General features: G+C 35.8%; 3 protein-coding genes across 3 annotated transcripts in view; 2 read left to right on the forward strand and 1 right to left on the reverse strand.

The window, feature by feature from the left end:
- Positions 1–385: 385 nt before the first annotated feature.
- On the forward strand, positions 386–2411 carry LOC137175195 (butyrophilin subfamily 2 member A2-like; the record flags this gene model as incomplete). Its single annotated transcript, XM_067580901.1, has 3 exons — positions 386–746; positions 958–1074; positions 1376–2411. Coding segments are annotated over 3 exons (1017 nt in total), but the record flags the coding sequence as incomplete, so codon positions are not given.
- A 4904-nt stretch (positions 2412–7315) lies between these two features.
- On the reverse strand, positions 7316–10641 carry LOC137175196 (high affinity immunoglobulin gamma Fc receptor I-like). Its single transcript, XM_067580902.1, has 5 exons — positions 10261–10641; positions 9690–9935; positions 9211–9456; positions 8484–8615; positions 7316–7614 (listed from the first exon to the last, which is right to left on the reverse strand). The coding sequence occupies exons 1-5, from the start codon at positions 10517–10519 to the stop codon at positions 7607–7609; spliced, it is 891 nt and encodes a 296-aa protein (XP_067437003.1). The 5' UTR covers positions 10520–10641; the 3' UTR covers positions 7316–7606.
- A 3301-nt stretch (positions 10642–13942) lies between these two features.
- Positions 13943–15022, forward strand: part of LOC137174478 (uncharacterized protein MCAP_0864-like) — a 167358-nt gene continuing 166278 nt past the window's right edge. The window contains exon 1 of the mRNA XM_067579779.1: positions 13943–15021. The gene's annotated coding sequence lies outside the window, so the exon portion shown is untranslated. The remainder of the gene's footprint in view (position 15022) is intronic.

The following is a 15022-nucleotide window of genomic DNA, read 5'->3' on the forward strand; positions in this document are numbered from 1 at the left end:
ACTCGGTCCACTAGTTTGAAGCCGTAAACATTTTGTTCTCACTTTGGTCAGACCACCTTGAAATCTTCTGTATTGGGACCTGAGTCTGGTGGGGTTCCTGTTCTTGCTGCAGGTCTTTGTGTAATTATGTCTAATGCCTGAGTGCTCTATCAGTACTGATCATGTGCAGCATCATCATCATCACAGGAGACAGAAATGTGTTTTTGAGGTAGACAGAGAGTGAACAGTGAAGTGCAGGAAAAATAAGATGTATTGCTGCAATGATATTTTCAACCAGGAGAGAGCATCCAACACCAGTTTTATCCACCAAAAGAATTTAGAGTTTTTATCTGCATTGCTCACTATGTTTATTGAAATAATTGTCCATATGCACTGTATATGATTGTGTTCAAAAAACAAAAAAAGTTCAAAAAACACATTTTGGGTTTTACATTTATGTGAATTCTGCTCTCTCTCATCATCAGGTTCTGTCTCCTCACCTGTCATAGCAGGGATAAACATAAACAGCAGTGTGGTGATTTTACAGTGTGAGTCTAAAGGCTGGTATCCAGAGCCTGAGGTGTTTTGGTTGGACGGTGAGGGAAACCTCCTCTCTGCTGGACCTACAGAGACAGTCAGAGGTCCTGATGACCTCTATACTGTCAGCAGCAGAGTGACTGTAGAGAAGAGACACAACAACAACTTCACCTGTAGAGTCCAACAGAACAACATCAACCAGATCAGAGAGACACACATTATTGTTCCAGGTTGCAATTTATTCATGATATGATCACTATTTTAGCTTTAAATGGCTGATGTCTCCTTCAAATAAATATCGTTTTGTTTTGTATGTCATAATTGACATTGACATTTCAGGTGTCTTTTTTTTTTAATCTCATCTCTAATATGCTCTCCTTCTTACCCTACAAAGTTTTAAATACTCTATTTGCCATTTTGATTTGTGTTTTATCATTTCAGCTGAATGGCCTGGGATACCGTCAAGTTTTGCTGCTCGCATCATCATTGTCTTCACTGCTTGCTTCATCTGGACTCTTGTATTTGTGTTTGTTGCGCGGAAATGGCACAAAACAAGAGGTAAGACAGCAGTTCAGTGTGTTTCCTCTTACATACACACACACAAACACACACAAACACACACACACACACACACCATATATATATATATATATATATATATATATATATATATATATATATATATATATATAACAAAAGTGAAATATAAAGGGGTTTTCAGTGGATACATCCGAAGTGAAGTAAATGCAAATAAGCTGCTCTTAATTTTTAATGATTATTGTGTTTTGAGGTTCATCATAGTTTTGTGCTCTTCTGTGAACTTTAACCTAAATGATTTCCTGCTTCTACATTCACACAGAGACCAAGGAGAAGCAAGAAGAAGATGAAGCTGAAAAGCTTTTGGCAGAAAACAAGAAAAAGGAGAAAAAGGCCAAACTTGATGAAGAGTTACAGAAGAACAAAGAAGAACAGACAGACTTGGAGCAGGTGGTTAATATAGTGATGGAACAGAAGAAGGAACTGGAGAACCAGAAAGATCAACTCAGTCTTCAACAAGCAGCAATGGAGAAAATGTGTGATGAAATTGAGAAGAAGGTTCAGTCAGTGGAGAAAGAGACAGAAAGTGACAGAGTGAGGGGATTTATAGAACTGAGAGGAGTGATAATAGAGGTCAAAAATACCCTGTGTCAGAGAAAGTATGAAAGTCAGAAACTGCAACAGAACACAGATAAACTAGTCATCAAAACAAATATTGTGTTTAATACAATGACAGACAGGAAGAGGGCAATAGAGAAGCACATGGAGAAAATCAGAGTACAGCAACAGGAGATATTGGAACAGAGCACAGACAGGGAACTCAACTCATCAAGATCAGAAAGATCACTAGACGACAACTAAATCTAAGTTTTAGTGATTATCAATGTTTTCAAAGTTTCACTTTAATCTGTAATCAGACTGACAGTAAAACATTTGAGGTGTAATCAGAAGTATAAAAATAATCTTGTAATAAGAAGAGAAGGCAACTTGTTTTCAGCAGAAACAAGTAGTGACACAACACTGACGTATCATCGGCATTTAAGTTGATATGTTGAACTTGTTAGCAAACAGATGCTTATTTCCACATCCAGCAGTTACGGAGCAACATTATCATTTATTTGGAATCGTGTTTCTGTCCACCTGGTGAATGTAAGTCCAATATTCACTCGCTTTTAGCTCTGTTTTTGCTCTCTACCAACTCCTGAGGGAAATATCTGGCTCTTTAGCTGCTAAATGCTCCACTATGTTCACCAGCTAGTCTACAGCTAACTGTGTCTGTTTGCTGTTTGTTTGTTGTTTCTATGCACAGCTCTACTGTAAGACTGTAAAGTTGAACATTGCATTCCCAACAGAATCTTTTAAATTATTGTTATTATTATGTGTGAAATTGTGTAAATTTTGTATGCATTAGTATTTCTTTTTGGATCATTTGCAAACTGTTGCCTGTTTTAAGTGTATTTTAATATTTTGTAGTGTAAACATAAAAGGTTTTGCTCTTATTTCATGTGTTAGATGGAAAAATGAGCACATTTTATGATGGGTGTCCATAAAGAGAAAATAAATATAACAGTATTATTTCATTGTGTTGCTCTTCCTTTATTCAATAGCGGTACAACAATATCACACTTTTTATTTATCTTATTAACAAACCAGAGGCAACCATTTTTTCACATATTGATCATTTCTGTGCCCATAAAGTTAATCTGAGACAACCCCTATATTGCCTGATCTTTCTTGTGGTGCACTGTATATTGATATGTTGTGGTTATGCAGCATAAACTATATAAAACATCGAAGATTCACAAGCTGCAGCAGAACCAAAGTACGTGACCTTAGTTCTGTGTGAAAGAGCCGTCATTGTTAACACAAACCCACTGTCTCTTTTTACAGATCTGTAGAGACGGTGTGGTTATTCTGCACCGGGTTTGTCAGGGTTCAACACTCAGATAAAAAAAGAATGAAAGAACAAAAGAAATATGATTATATGGCTACCAAACACTGCAAACTCTAAACAATATACATTATAATGATTGTATATATCAATGCACAAACATTTAATGTAAACTCAAAATACAAAGTCACCTCTGCACTTGCACATGTTTCTTTCCTCCATCTTGTGGCCCAAGGGTGTAACTTTGCGTTGAACACTGTGGGGGTAGAATCTCCACCCATGTAGGGCGGTCCGGAGACATGCTCCCCCAGGAGATTTTTTTTGCAAATAGGCTGTTAAATGGCTGTTTCGCAATTATTTTAAGGGGGAGAAACGGACCCATACAACACACTCTACATATCCTAACTAGTGCAGTTGAATAGCATAAAATCATTCACTTTGTATAAAAGCACCACATTTGTAATGTATCGCCTGCTCTGCTGCTACGTTCACCGTCTTGGATCTGATATACATATATAAAAAAGATACACTTACAGAAATAATCACTAGTTAATATGAGTATTACATTTTTTTAAAAAAAATCATGTTTAAGTTACTTTCTTTACTTTTTGGATTTGTGTATAATTGTGTCATTGCCAGAGCATTTTAACTCTTTGACCTCATTACCTCGTTCCCTTTGTCTCCTCTCCCTCTCTGGTCACCCCTGCTGCTACATTCACCTTCTTGGATGTGATGAAATATAAGATACAACTTAGAAATAAAAACTAGTAATACCTAGCTAGTAGCTCCAGTAAAAGTAGTCCGCTTAAATGACACAATGACACAGCAGAAAATAAGACTTTCATTCAATTATTTGACTCATGAGTGGTAGGGCCAAAGCAGCAGCATACCTTTTGACCAACCATCAACTTAAAATTGTTGGTTGGTCTTTTGTTGCTCTTCTTTTCATTTTATATGCCAGCTGGGTATTGCTCGCACTGGTAGTTACTGCTGCTGCTTGAGAAGGTGGGAGGACAGATTGGGTGCAACCAAGTCTCACAATACAGGGGTGGAAAGGGTTTGAAAAAATGTTAGTCTTTGCTTGCTAATTACATTGAATCAAGAAAACCAACCACTTTATCATGTTTTATAACTGTTGATATTTTTCATTCATCATTATGATATGATATTTGTTGGGGGGAGGTTGTTCTGGCCGGTTTTGATTATTTTGGGGGAGTTATAATCCCCCCCCCCCCCCCCCCCCCCCCCCTTTTCCAGTAACTTAAACCTATGTTGTGGCCTCACATTCCATCTCAGTAACTGGTGGAACAATTACTGGCATGGGACTCTAAAAAGCACATTGGCAACTACATTGTCTTTGTGTGTAACTAACACACACAGGATGAGCACAATCCACTGGTTCTCTCTGCTCCCGAAATACACAAATATAATATGGTTTTTTAGATACGTAATGCAATCCTTTATAAAAAATAGGTTTAAATAATGTGTTTGTCTCTTAATATGTCAACTTATTTTGCTGTGCATGTATTTTTTATTAATATTTATTTTACCATTTTGAAAACTATAGTCTGATGTGTCTTCCAGGTCACTGAGAGCAGAAACAACTGAGGATGGAGGAGAGACTGTTACATACTGTGTGTAAGACAGAGAATAACATACAATCATAATTGCGGCTTCTAGAGCAGTTTGTAAAATTTTTCTAGTATCTTCATCTACATTTTGTTGTCACATTTGTTTTTATTGACTGCATAGTTATATGAAAAAGAGAAAGTTACTGTAAAAGTAAAAAGTTGAAATTCACAATTGGTGGTCATTCTGTATTTCTGTCTGTGTAATCTATTGTATTTAAGACCATTAAATGAAATTACAGTGTAATTTTGTACATTTTTAAACATTTAACATTTGCTTTTATAAATAAAAATAAAGTATGAATTTGAAATAATTTTCTTTTATGTTGTTAATTTTTAGTTAATAGATTTAATGTCAAAAGAATTTCAAAATAGACAACACATACTTCTAAATCATCATCATTGTTGGCCTTCATCTGAGCACCTCAGCTGTGTCTATGTTTAAGAGCGAGCTGTTTATTAGAGTGCAGCAGTTAAACCACCTTGTTCTATCTGCTCGGCCTGCTCACACGTCTCAGGGCGCTGCTTATGACAACGGAGCAGCTGCTCATTTAAAATAGACTCCTTGTGGTCAACCACGAACATGAGTTAAAGATCAGTTTGACCTGAAGCACACACACACTGTGTTCCAGATCTATAAATGTGAAATAATGACTGTGTGATATAATTACTGGGTGCAGTTTGTATATTCGCTGTTCTCCAACAACAACAAAAACAAAAAACAGACTATTAACACGGAGGAATCCGTACCAATAGCCACTTCCTTAAAAAATAAAAATCAGCAGCTTTTAGAGCATAAACCAAAGTATGTGACCTTAGTTTTGTGTGTGATGAGCTGTCATGGCTTAAAAAAACCCATATCTAATTTGATCACCTTTGACAGAAATCATGCCATTACTGATTCAGACATATGACAAGATGAGCCCATTAACTTAACTGGTTTTTAAGGTTATAGTGTAGTCCTGTGTAACTGGCAACCTGCCCAGGGCAGGGGCAGATACAAATCAACTCACAGGAAACGTGGTTTTGGAAACAGCACACAGTTGAAGCTTCATTTACTGTAATAAAATGGAGCATACAGTTTACTGCTTCATTTAGAAATTACATGCGTTATGATATGCTGTAAATCCTTTCTCTTAAAAGGATTGTTGTATTTCCTTTTAATCTGTTCCCTCCTTTAATATTCACACAGAGACCAAGATGCACCCAAAACAAACTTCAGTAAACTTTAGATATTAGTTAAATCAACAACTGTTCAGTTCACACCGACACAGTCGGATGCTTTCCAGTTCCAGTTTCTGGCATTTCTGAGACTGAATTTGATACTAACCTTTATCATGGCTTGCATTGTTTTCATTATTATGAAAAGAAACAACCATGACATGTATCAAAGACTCACAGCAAGTTTCCATCATGTTTGTTTTCTTCAAACTACAAAAAAGTCTTTGGGCGGTTTTAACTCTCCAATAATGCATAATGGGAAGTCTCCTGATGTGCTATCATATGATATCAGTTGGGGTCTGAGTCAAGTTAGTTAGGCTCTCAAGTCAAAAGACTATATATCACTATGTAACAGCATTACAAGTTTTGACATGGTTTGAAAAAGAACAAACTAGAAATTCAAAGTTAAATTAACTTAACATAAATAAAATGTGTACATTTACATTAAGTCAATGATAAAAGATTTTTGGTTGCACAAAATTTCTTTATGATTTGCAGTGTAATTTCTATATTTGAATATTCAACACAAAGGATTCAAACCTGCTATCAAATAGAATGACAGGTCTTTTAAAACAGCTGACACGAAACCTAATCAAAAGGTGGAAAGGTTTGTTTACATCAGTAACAAGACATAAACCATATTATTATGTCAGGTATTGTACAGTAATAATCACAAAAAACAATAAGATTTAAATTTTATGATTTTTTTTTTGCTATGGGATTTGTTTGTGTATGTGATGAATTAATTTTCTGTGGGTAATCTAAATATTCATGATGCACTTTGTAATTTTTTTTTTTAATCTTATTTTTTGTTAAATGTCTATAGAGAACCAACATTTGAATTGAATTCATCAAAGCCAATAAAAAGAACAAAAATCACCACTATGACTGTAGAGCTGTTTGAGTTGAATTTATAATTAAAGAAATAATGAAATACATGTCGATGTGTGACTGAGACAGCTCTGAGTTTTTTGACCCTTTGCAGTAATGCATTTTGTCCTGACTTGTTAGTGTTTAGTTAGACATCAATGTTTCAGCAGCTATATGTGGCCTCTGTCGTGTGTGAATGACCTGATATCAATGAAACAAACCCACAGCCTCTTTTTGTGGAGGTGTAGAGATGGTGTGGTTATACTGCACAGAGTTATAAAGATGCTCTCCAGGGTCAGAGTGGATAGTTAATGTGTAGACACTCAAGTTAGAAAAAGAAACAAAAACTGTGACTTTGTGGTTAGAAACTATTTGACCTGTCTTAACGTCTGAGAAACTTCATCTCATGATAGAGGCCACAGCACATGATATGTCTACTTTTATGTCTTATTCAAGTATTTTACACTTTTAAGTAGTTAAATCAGCCAAACAAGTCTTGTTTAGTAACAGAAAACAGCAGGACACACTAATGTATGTAGACTTTTATGTTTATTTAAAGAAAACAAGTTCAAATCTTGACTATAACCACATTTCTACACTTCTGCCTTTCGCATGAATTGTTATTGTCATTATATTATTAGATTCCCCCTATGTTCTGATAATGTATTGGACCTGTTCTTTACACACTCGAGCCAAGACATAAAACATGCTATCATGTCATTTGAAAATATATATTATTATAATATCATTGTAATAGACTTATTATCAGTAGAAAATAACATTATATCAAACATATACAATTTATAACATCAAAAAGATGAGAACATATTTTGATCAGTGGTGCCTGATTGTATAGGGGCCCACCAGGTTGCTACCACAGTTTGTTTATTTGTTGTTTGATTTACAGTATTTGGATGTCATCATAGTTTGTCTTCTGTCCAGATCAGTCAGCTGTAGAAATTAAAAGAGAAATATATTTTAAATGTTTCATGTTCATTGTTTTCATAATGGAAAAAACTATGATGAAATGCGAAATGAAAGTTGCTTAACTGAAATATAGCTATTATAATATGTGGACTATGGATGCAAATTAGCTTCAAGCTAACTCCAGTGCAGTGCATCATTTATGCTTAATACTGCACACTGTCCTGTTCAATAAATCAAACATAAAGACAATAAATTCAACATAAGTGTCACTTGTGTGTAGGAGTCGATTTTTTGTTTAGTCGTTAAAGACTATATATGTTTTATGACATATAAAAATACTTTTATAAAATGCTTTCAAAAATGATTTGTGTCTGATATAGCTTTTCCATAAAAAGTTAAACTACTTTAAATTCCTAAAATTACATCTCCTCCTTCTCCCTCATTGAGAAATCCAGAATCAGTGAATATTCAAATACTTTTCATTTCAAAAGTTTTGCTGCTGGACACAAATGTCTCCTACTTCACTGTAAAGCCCATTCTCAGTGTATGTGCACTGGAGGCTTCAAGTTTCCACATCACACTTGAATTGCATACTACGATTAGAAATCATGTAACATTATGCTGATGAAACCCAAATTTACCCAGTTCTCTTACCAAGCATATACATCCCCATATAATTGCTACATCAGTGTATTGAACAAGCATACTTACAACTAAATGCAGACCTAACTGTGGTTGTTGTTATTTTTGGTGCATAAATGAGATAACAAAGCTGGGAGTACATGCTTTATTAATATACTTCACCAAAGTGTTGTCTTTATTTGTAAAAATATAGTATAAAAGCTACTTAAAGTGTATTTTATCAGTGAGTAGTCATAACTGAATGGTCTTACCTCTGTCTTCACCAAATAAATGTTTTCTCAACACCAACAGCAGCAGAGCCACCCACAAAATGGTGGCAATGGTCCTTATGAACAGATAGAGGAGAATAGGAAGTTGATCTGAGCAAAGGGGGATGGGACACTCTGAAAAGATAATAGACAGTATTTGCTGTATTATTAAATAAAGCTCTGATGCTAGTGTTTTCAAATATTTTAGACTTTGATGATATTTCAAATTTACCAAGACTGAGTATATATTCCATCTCTCTGAGCCTAATTCTAAACATCTGTTTAAGATATAAATATTTTGCCTATTTTTTTACAACCTAACTATGTGGAGAGGAGAAGGGGAACAACAGGTTATGGAAAGTCCCTTGGGAGCAATTTTGCATGGGTCAGTAGCTCAGCTTTATCTCTGGGGAACACCCCAATCTCCGGGAGTGATGTCTAAAGTAGGAAATGTGTGTCATGTAGCAGGAGGCTGTGATTCCCCTCACTGAGACCTGCTGATAGACGTAACAGCGGAGCAGAGGAGAGACACTAAGATAATGATATAACTGACCTGCGCGTTAGTATTTAACATGTTTTTTTTCCCGAAAATGAATAATTTTGAAAATATTGGCATGAAACAAATATTCGTACCCCTAGTACCTCATGGATACAATTTCCGATGGTTACATGATAAAGTCCCAGTCTATTTTTTTGTTTTCATGTACTTTAAAGTTGTACTTTATCTCACCTCTGACAGTCAGCCAGCTCTCTGGTGATTCGCCACCTCCAGAGATGTTACACTTGTAGAGGCCTTCGTCAGACTTGGAAACACTGTTGATGGTCATGTTTCCTGTAGAGCTGCTCCTCATGAAGAGGCCATCTTTATAAAAGTCAGCTGTGAAGGTGGCGGAGGTCGTCTTGTTTCTACAGTGTAGAGTTACAGCTTCTCCCTCAATCACAGGAAGGACAGGACTCTCCAGGATCACAGTAACAGCTGATAAAAATGTTTTATAAGACATAAAAGATATATTTCATGATTAAAAACATGAATTGTGAAGAAACTGGTTGTCACGTTCATAGCATCTGTGGCCAGGTAAAAGATAAGATAAATAATATTGGAGTTGATCATTAGAAAAGTAGTAGATGAAACAACTGATAAGTTGATATACTGTAAGTAGGGTACACAGTATTATTTATAATCTGCATATAACTTTTATTGTGTCTCACCTCTGACAGTCAGCCAGCTCTCTGCTGATTCTCCAGCTCCAGAGATGCTGCACTTATAGGGTCCTTCATCAGACTTGGAAACACTGTGGATGGTCATCTCTCCTTTATAGCCAGTTCCAAAGTGGAGGCCATGTTTATAGAAATCAGCTATGTGGCTTAAAGCAGTGTTCTTCTTCCTGCAGCGCAGAGTCACATCGTCTGCCTCCATCACAGGATGAGCGGGACTCTCCAGGATCACAGAACCAACTGATTGACATTTCATTTACAATAAATTATATTATCACCATATATTAATATTTTAGCAGCAATGGTATGTTTATGTTTAAGGAATTCAGGTTATTTTACTTTAAAGATTTTCATTAATGTCATGGACATTTGTCATCTAATCATTTTCTATGCATCACTGTATCATGCTGATCGGCTCATTTTACATAAATGTTAAAAAAATGTATATTTTGTTGGGCCTCTGCACTGATTTTTAATAATTGCAGTGGTACTATGATTTAGTCTGGAATAATTTCTATATTTAGGTTTAAAAGGTGTCACAATTATTCTGCAGTTTATGTCTCACCTCTGACAGTCAGCCGGCTCTCTGGTGATTCTCCAGCTCCAGAGATGTTACACTTGTAGAGTCCTTCATCAGACTTGGAAACACTGTGGATGGTCATGTTTCCTGTGGAGCTGCTCCTGACTAGGACACCATCTTTATAAAAATCTGCTGTGAGGTAGGAGGAAGTTGTCTTCTTTCTACAGTGCAGAGTTGCAGCATCTCCCTCCATCAGAGGAAGGACGGGACTCTCCAGGATCACAGAACCAGCTGAACAACACATTCACAAAACGTATATGATACAAAACTTGACTTATAGCTATATGCAAAAACATTAGTGGCATCAGATAATAGGAAGAAGAATATAGATTTATGTAAATGTACACACCTGCTTACCCGTCTCTAGTCCATAACTCCCTCCACAAAGTACTTATTTAGAGCTACCAACATTACACTTTTTTTTTAAGAAAATGCTAATTTGGCTTATTTTTAAATGTAATTTGGTAAAAGACAATAATGCAGTTTTATTTAACTAACACTAAACTTACCAGCTTTCTGAGCACAATAATTGTCCTGTACTTGTGTAACCAGCAGCAACAACATGTTTATCACTGGAGAGACAAAGGCAGAGAGCTGAATGTCAGATGATTTTTTTTTTTTTTAAGAGACGTACTGTACTTACTTGTGAAAATAAATATGTTTATGTAATAAATGTAAGTGTTAGCCAGTCACTTAATGTAAATAACAATAAAAAAGAGAAAAATAAAGCTGAGAAATGTTTGCAAATATCTTATTCAAAAAAGTACACTGTAAAAAAAGTACATTTACATACAATGCGCGGTAAAATTTCACATCATTTCTCATTTTTGAAGAATATTGTTGAGTTTCTATAAATTTACAGCTAATTGCTGTTTTTTTTATTTCCTCCCATCAATTCCCCCAAAACAGTCAATCTTTGTTTTCAAAAATAAGACCAACACTTGTTATGCTACAATTTTTACATGGTTGTGCTAGTAAAAATACATTAAAAATGTATATTATGAATAAATCACTTAATGCCACAGATATGACAGATCTTTCTTTTGAAAAATAAAGGCAAATATGGTGATTGTACAAAATGGCTGTATTCTTACAAGACTGTGTTGGCAGGAAATACACTGAAATCCCATTTTACTGTTAAATTCAAATGACAAAATTGACAAAAGTGTTAAGTTTTTCTTTTAAAAGGAATATGACATGCTGGTGATTCTACAACATAGCTGTGTTTTTACAAGATATATTACATGTAAATTGTTATATGTGAAGTAATCACTCAATATGATGGACAATTATTCGCTTTGAAACATAGTAGAGAAGAAGTATACTTAAGTAAAATACAAGTTCCTGAAAAGTGTAATTGAACAAACTAATATTTCAATATTGAAACCCAGATGTGCTCAGAGCTAAAGTGTCCTTATGCATCAAGGATCATTATTTTCTCACATATGTTGCCAAATTTCAAATACCTTTATTGATTCTCTGCCCAAAGTATATCACAATATACAGTAAACTGCCTGTTTGACATACTTGCATACATCTACAAGATTTCTTTTTCAATTTTGCCAAATACACAAGACATGTAAAACATGATATTTCAGAATATCTGACTGCTGATTATAATTTTCAAACAGTAATACAAAGACAAGCAGACTCAGTACTCACACAGTCTGATGCAGAGAGCTGTGACCTCCATGTTGTCTTGCTGTTGACTGTCTGAGCGTCAAACTGAGTTGAGGTGAGGCTCTCATGCTAACCCCAACCCTTCCTGTGCAGCTTATTTCTGGAGGTGATGGTAAGGTTTTACCTGATCATTAAAGCTCTGTTATGTGGGTCAAACAACACTTCATTTAAGTTAATAGTGTGTCTACATAGTGTGAATAAATCTTAAAACATTTTTTTTAAAAACTATACTTCATATCTCACTCAAACAGTCATTAACTCACTTATGTGAAAGTGTCTACTCTGCCCTCTGCAGTAAATTTTTCACAACCAAACATCTCATTTACATTACCTTTTCCTGAGCAGTAAATCAGTTACTATGTAATTACAGGGATGAAAATTAAATTTAAAAAATGAAAGAAAATCTATATTTTGTTTATATTTTGTTAAATGTACATGTCATGAGGCATGTTACAGAACGGTGTTAATGAACAAACCTGTTGTGCTTTTGACATTATTACATATGCATCTATGTGTTATTTCTATGTTTATTATATTACACTATAAATAAATTATATATTTATGTTATGTCATGTTTATATTATGTTGTTCACCATGGAATTGACATTCTAACATTAACAATAACTTCATTTACTTAAGTACAATGCTGAGGTATTCATAGTTGAGGATCTCTGAATATTAATTTACACAATATAATATATTTTTTACTCTCCTTTATTTTTTCTGATAGCTGTACAATATTTTGCATTCAAAACACATCAGCTTATAAATATAATGAATTGCTGTAGGTTGAAAACAGTATATGAAGATTACAGGCTGTTTACTGTTTATGTAATACACTGTTTTAACAGTGAACGCTACGAATGAGGTCGAATGAGGATGGGACAGACAGGTTGGTCGGTGAAATAAGAAGGTAATTTAATGAAAAAAAGAAAAAACACAGGCTAATAGGTAGCAACGGGAGGCAGTCCAAAACAGTCCAGTTCAAAGGGGCAAGGCAGGCAGGCAGGTAGTATACAGGCAAAAAGGTTCAAACCACAGGAACTGCAGGAACAAATAAAGTCCAGGATCAGACAGGATCAGGATGGCTAGAAAGCAAATGTCCAGTACAAATAGTGAGGAGCTGATGAGGGACTGTGCAGCAGGTGCAAGCAATTACTGAGTAGACATAAGGGTGAAGACAGGGACAGGAGGGAGAGGCCGAGGGCATCTGGTGAACAACTTGAGAATGGCAGGTCTAGGGAGTTGCAAGAGAGAACATGGTCAGGGAGAAGAAATGGTCTTCTTCCCGAAAACAAATACTTTTTAAAATATTTGTAAGAAACAAATATTTGTAAAAAAAAATCCACTATTTGTGCTTTGTCGAATAACATATTCATATTCATATTGGATACAATTTCCGATGGTTACATGATAAAGTCCCAGTCTGTTTTTTGTTTTCATGTACTTTAAAGTTGCACTTTATCTCACCTCTGACAGTCAGCCGGCTCTCTGTTGATTCGCCACCTCGAGAGATGTTACACTTGTAGAGTCCTTCGTCAGACTTGGAAACACTGTTGATGGTCATGTTTCCTGTAGAGCTGCTCCTCATGAAGAGGCCATCTTTATAAAAGTCAGCTGTGAAGGTGGCGGAGGTCGTCTTGTTTCTACAGTGTAGAGTTACAGCTTCTCCCTCAATCACAGGAAGGACAGGACTCTCCAGGATCACAGTAACAGCTGATAAACATGTTTTATAAGACATAAAAGATATATTTCATGATTAAAAACATGAATTGTGAAGAAACTGGTTGTCACGTTCATAGCCTCTGAGGCCAGGTAAAAGATAAGATAAATAATATTGGAGTTGATCATTAGAAAAGTAGTAGGTGAAACAACTGATAAGTTGACATACTGTAAGCAGGGTACACAGTATTATTTATAATCTGCATATAACTTTTATTGTGTCTCACCTCTGACAGTCAGCCAGCTCTCTGCTGATTCTCAGAGAATTGGGAATGAGTGTGTGGCTGCAGAGAGGGACTGAGGAGCAGACCATGACAGAAAGGTGCCATTCTGTATAACAGGTACTTTAGTTTTAATACCAAGTCAATTTGTTAAAGGGGACATATCACATGTTTTGTGATTTTCTCTTATTTTGTACTGTTATACTATTTGATGTCTATGATAAACATAGTCAAAGACTCAAAACTTGGGGTGAACACATTTCAAAATGCCACCGACAAGTCAAAAGTCAGGGCTCCAGTCTGCTCTAAATGCTCCACTTGCAATGAAAAGGATCTATCTGCAGTCATGCAGACCTACATGACACACCCATTTCACTACATGACACACCCTCTGATGTTGTCACTGTAACGTCATGCTACACAACATGTCCCCCTTACCCCTAACCCTAACCATCACACTGCTCATGCCTAAACCTAACCAAGTGGGTGTGTCATGTAGTGAAGTGGATGTGTCGTGTAGATACTGTGAGTCCACAGATAGACATATTTGCTTGCAGTGTAACCTCTACTTCCTCCTTGTGATGACATCATATTGTTCGCACATCCCCACAAACAGCCGTCCATTCTGTAGGCTAGCCCTGATGGTAAGGTTGTTTCTAAGGTTGTTCATGTCATCCAATTGCATATTTCAGATCTGATTTGGGCTCCAACATGTACAGATGGATCTGAGAACTTTCCATTTGGAGTAAAGAAAAAGAAAACATGGTGAAATCCAGCTATTATTGTTTGTTTACATAACCTCCAGAACCGGAGGAAGCTTCCTGAAGTCGGCCAATCAGAACAGAGTAGGCTAAAAAGAGATAGGAAAAGAGGAGCTATAATGGCCTGTTTCAGACAGAGGCTGGACTGAGGGTAGCTCTTATCTGTAAATCATGCAAAGATATTCCAGTAGACCTGGAAACGTGCACAATATGTCCCTTTTCAGTATTCATACTTTTGCAATCCTGCAGCACTTTTCTCTGTCATAGTAATTTGCATGAAATTTGACTGCCAGTAGACACTGAACAAGTTTGCAGATCAGCAAACGGTTAAAAGGTGAAGGATTCTGTGAGAGCTACAACAGG

The sequence above is a fragment of the Thunnus thynnus genome, chromosome 22 (assembly GCF_963924715.1).
Source record: "Thunnus thynnus chromosome 22, fThuThy2.1, whole genome shotgun sequence".
Lineage (NCBI taxonomy): Eukaryota > Metazoa > Chordata > Actinopteri > Scombriformes > Scombridae > Thunnus > Thunnus thynnus.

Coding starts and splice junctions, on each gene's coding strand:
- LOC137175196 (XM_067580902.1), bottom strand. CDS start 10,519: ATGTGTTGTTCAGCTGGTTCTGTGATCCTGGAGAGTCCCGTCCTTCCT. Junction 9,457..9,689: donor GAGCTGGCTGACTGTCAGAG/GTGAGACACAAT, acceptor CATTTTTATCAG/CTGTTACTGTGATCCTGGAG. Junction 8,616..9,210: donor GAGCTGGCTGACTGTCAGAG/GTGAGATAAAGT, acceptor TTATCTTTTCAG/AGTGTCCCATCCCCCTTTGC.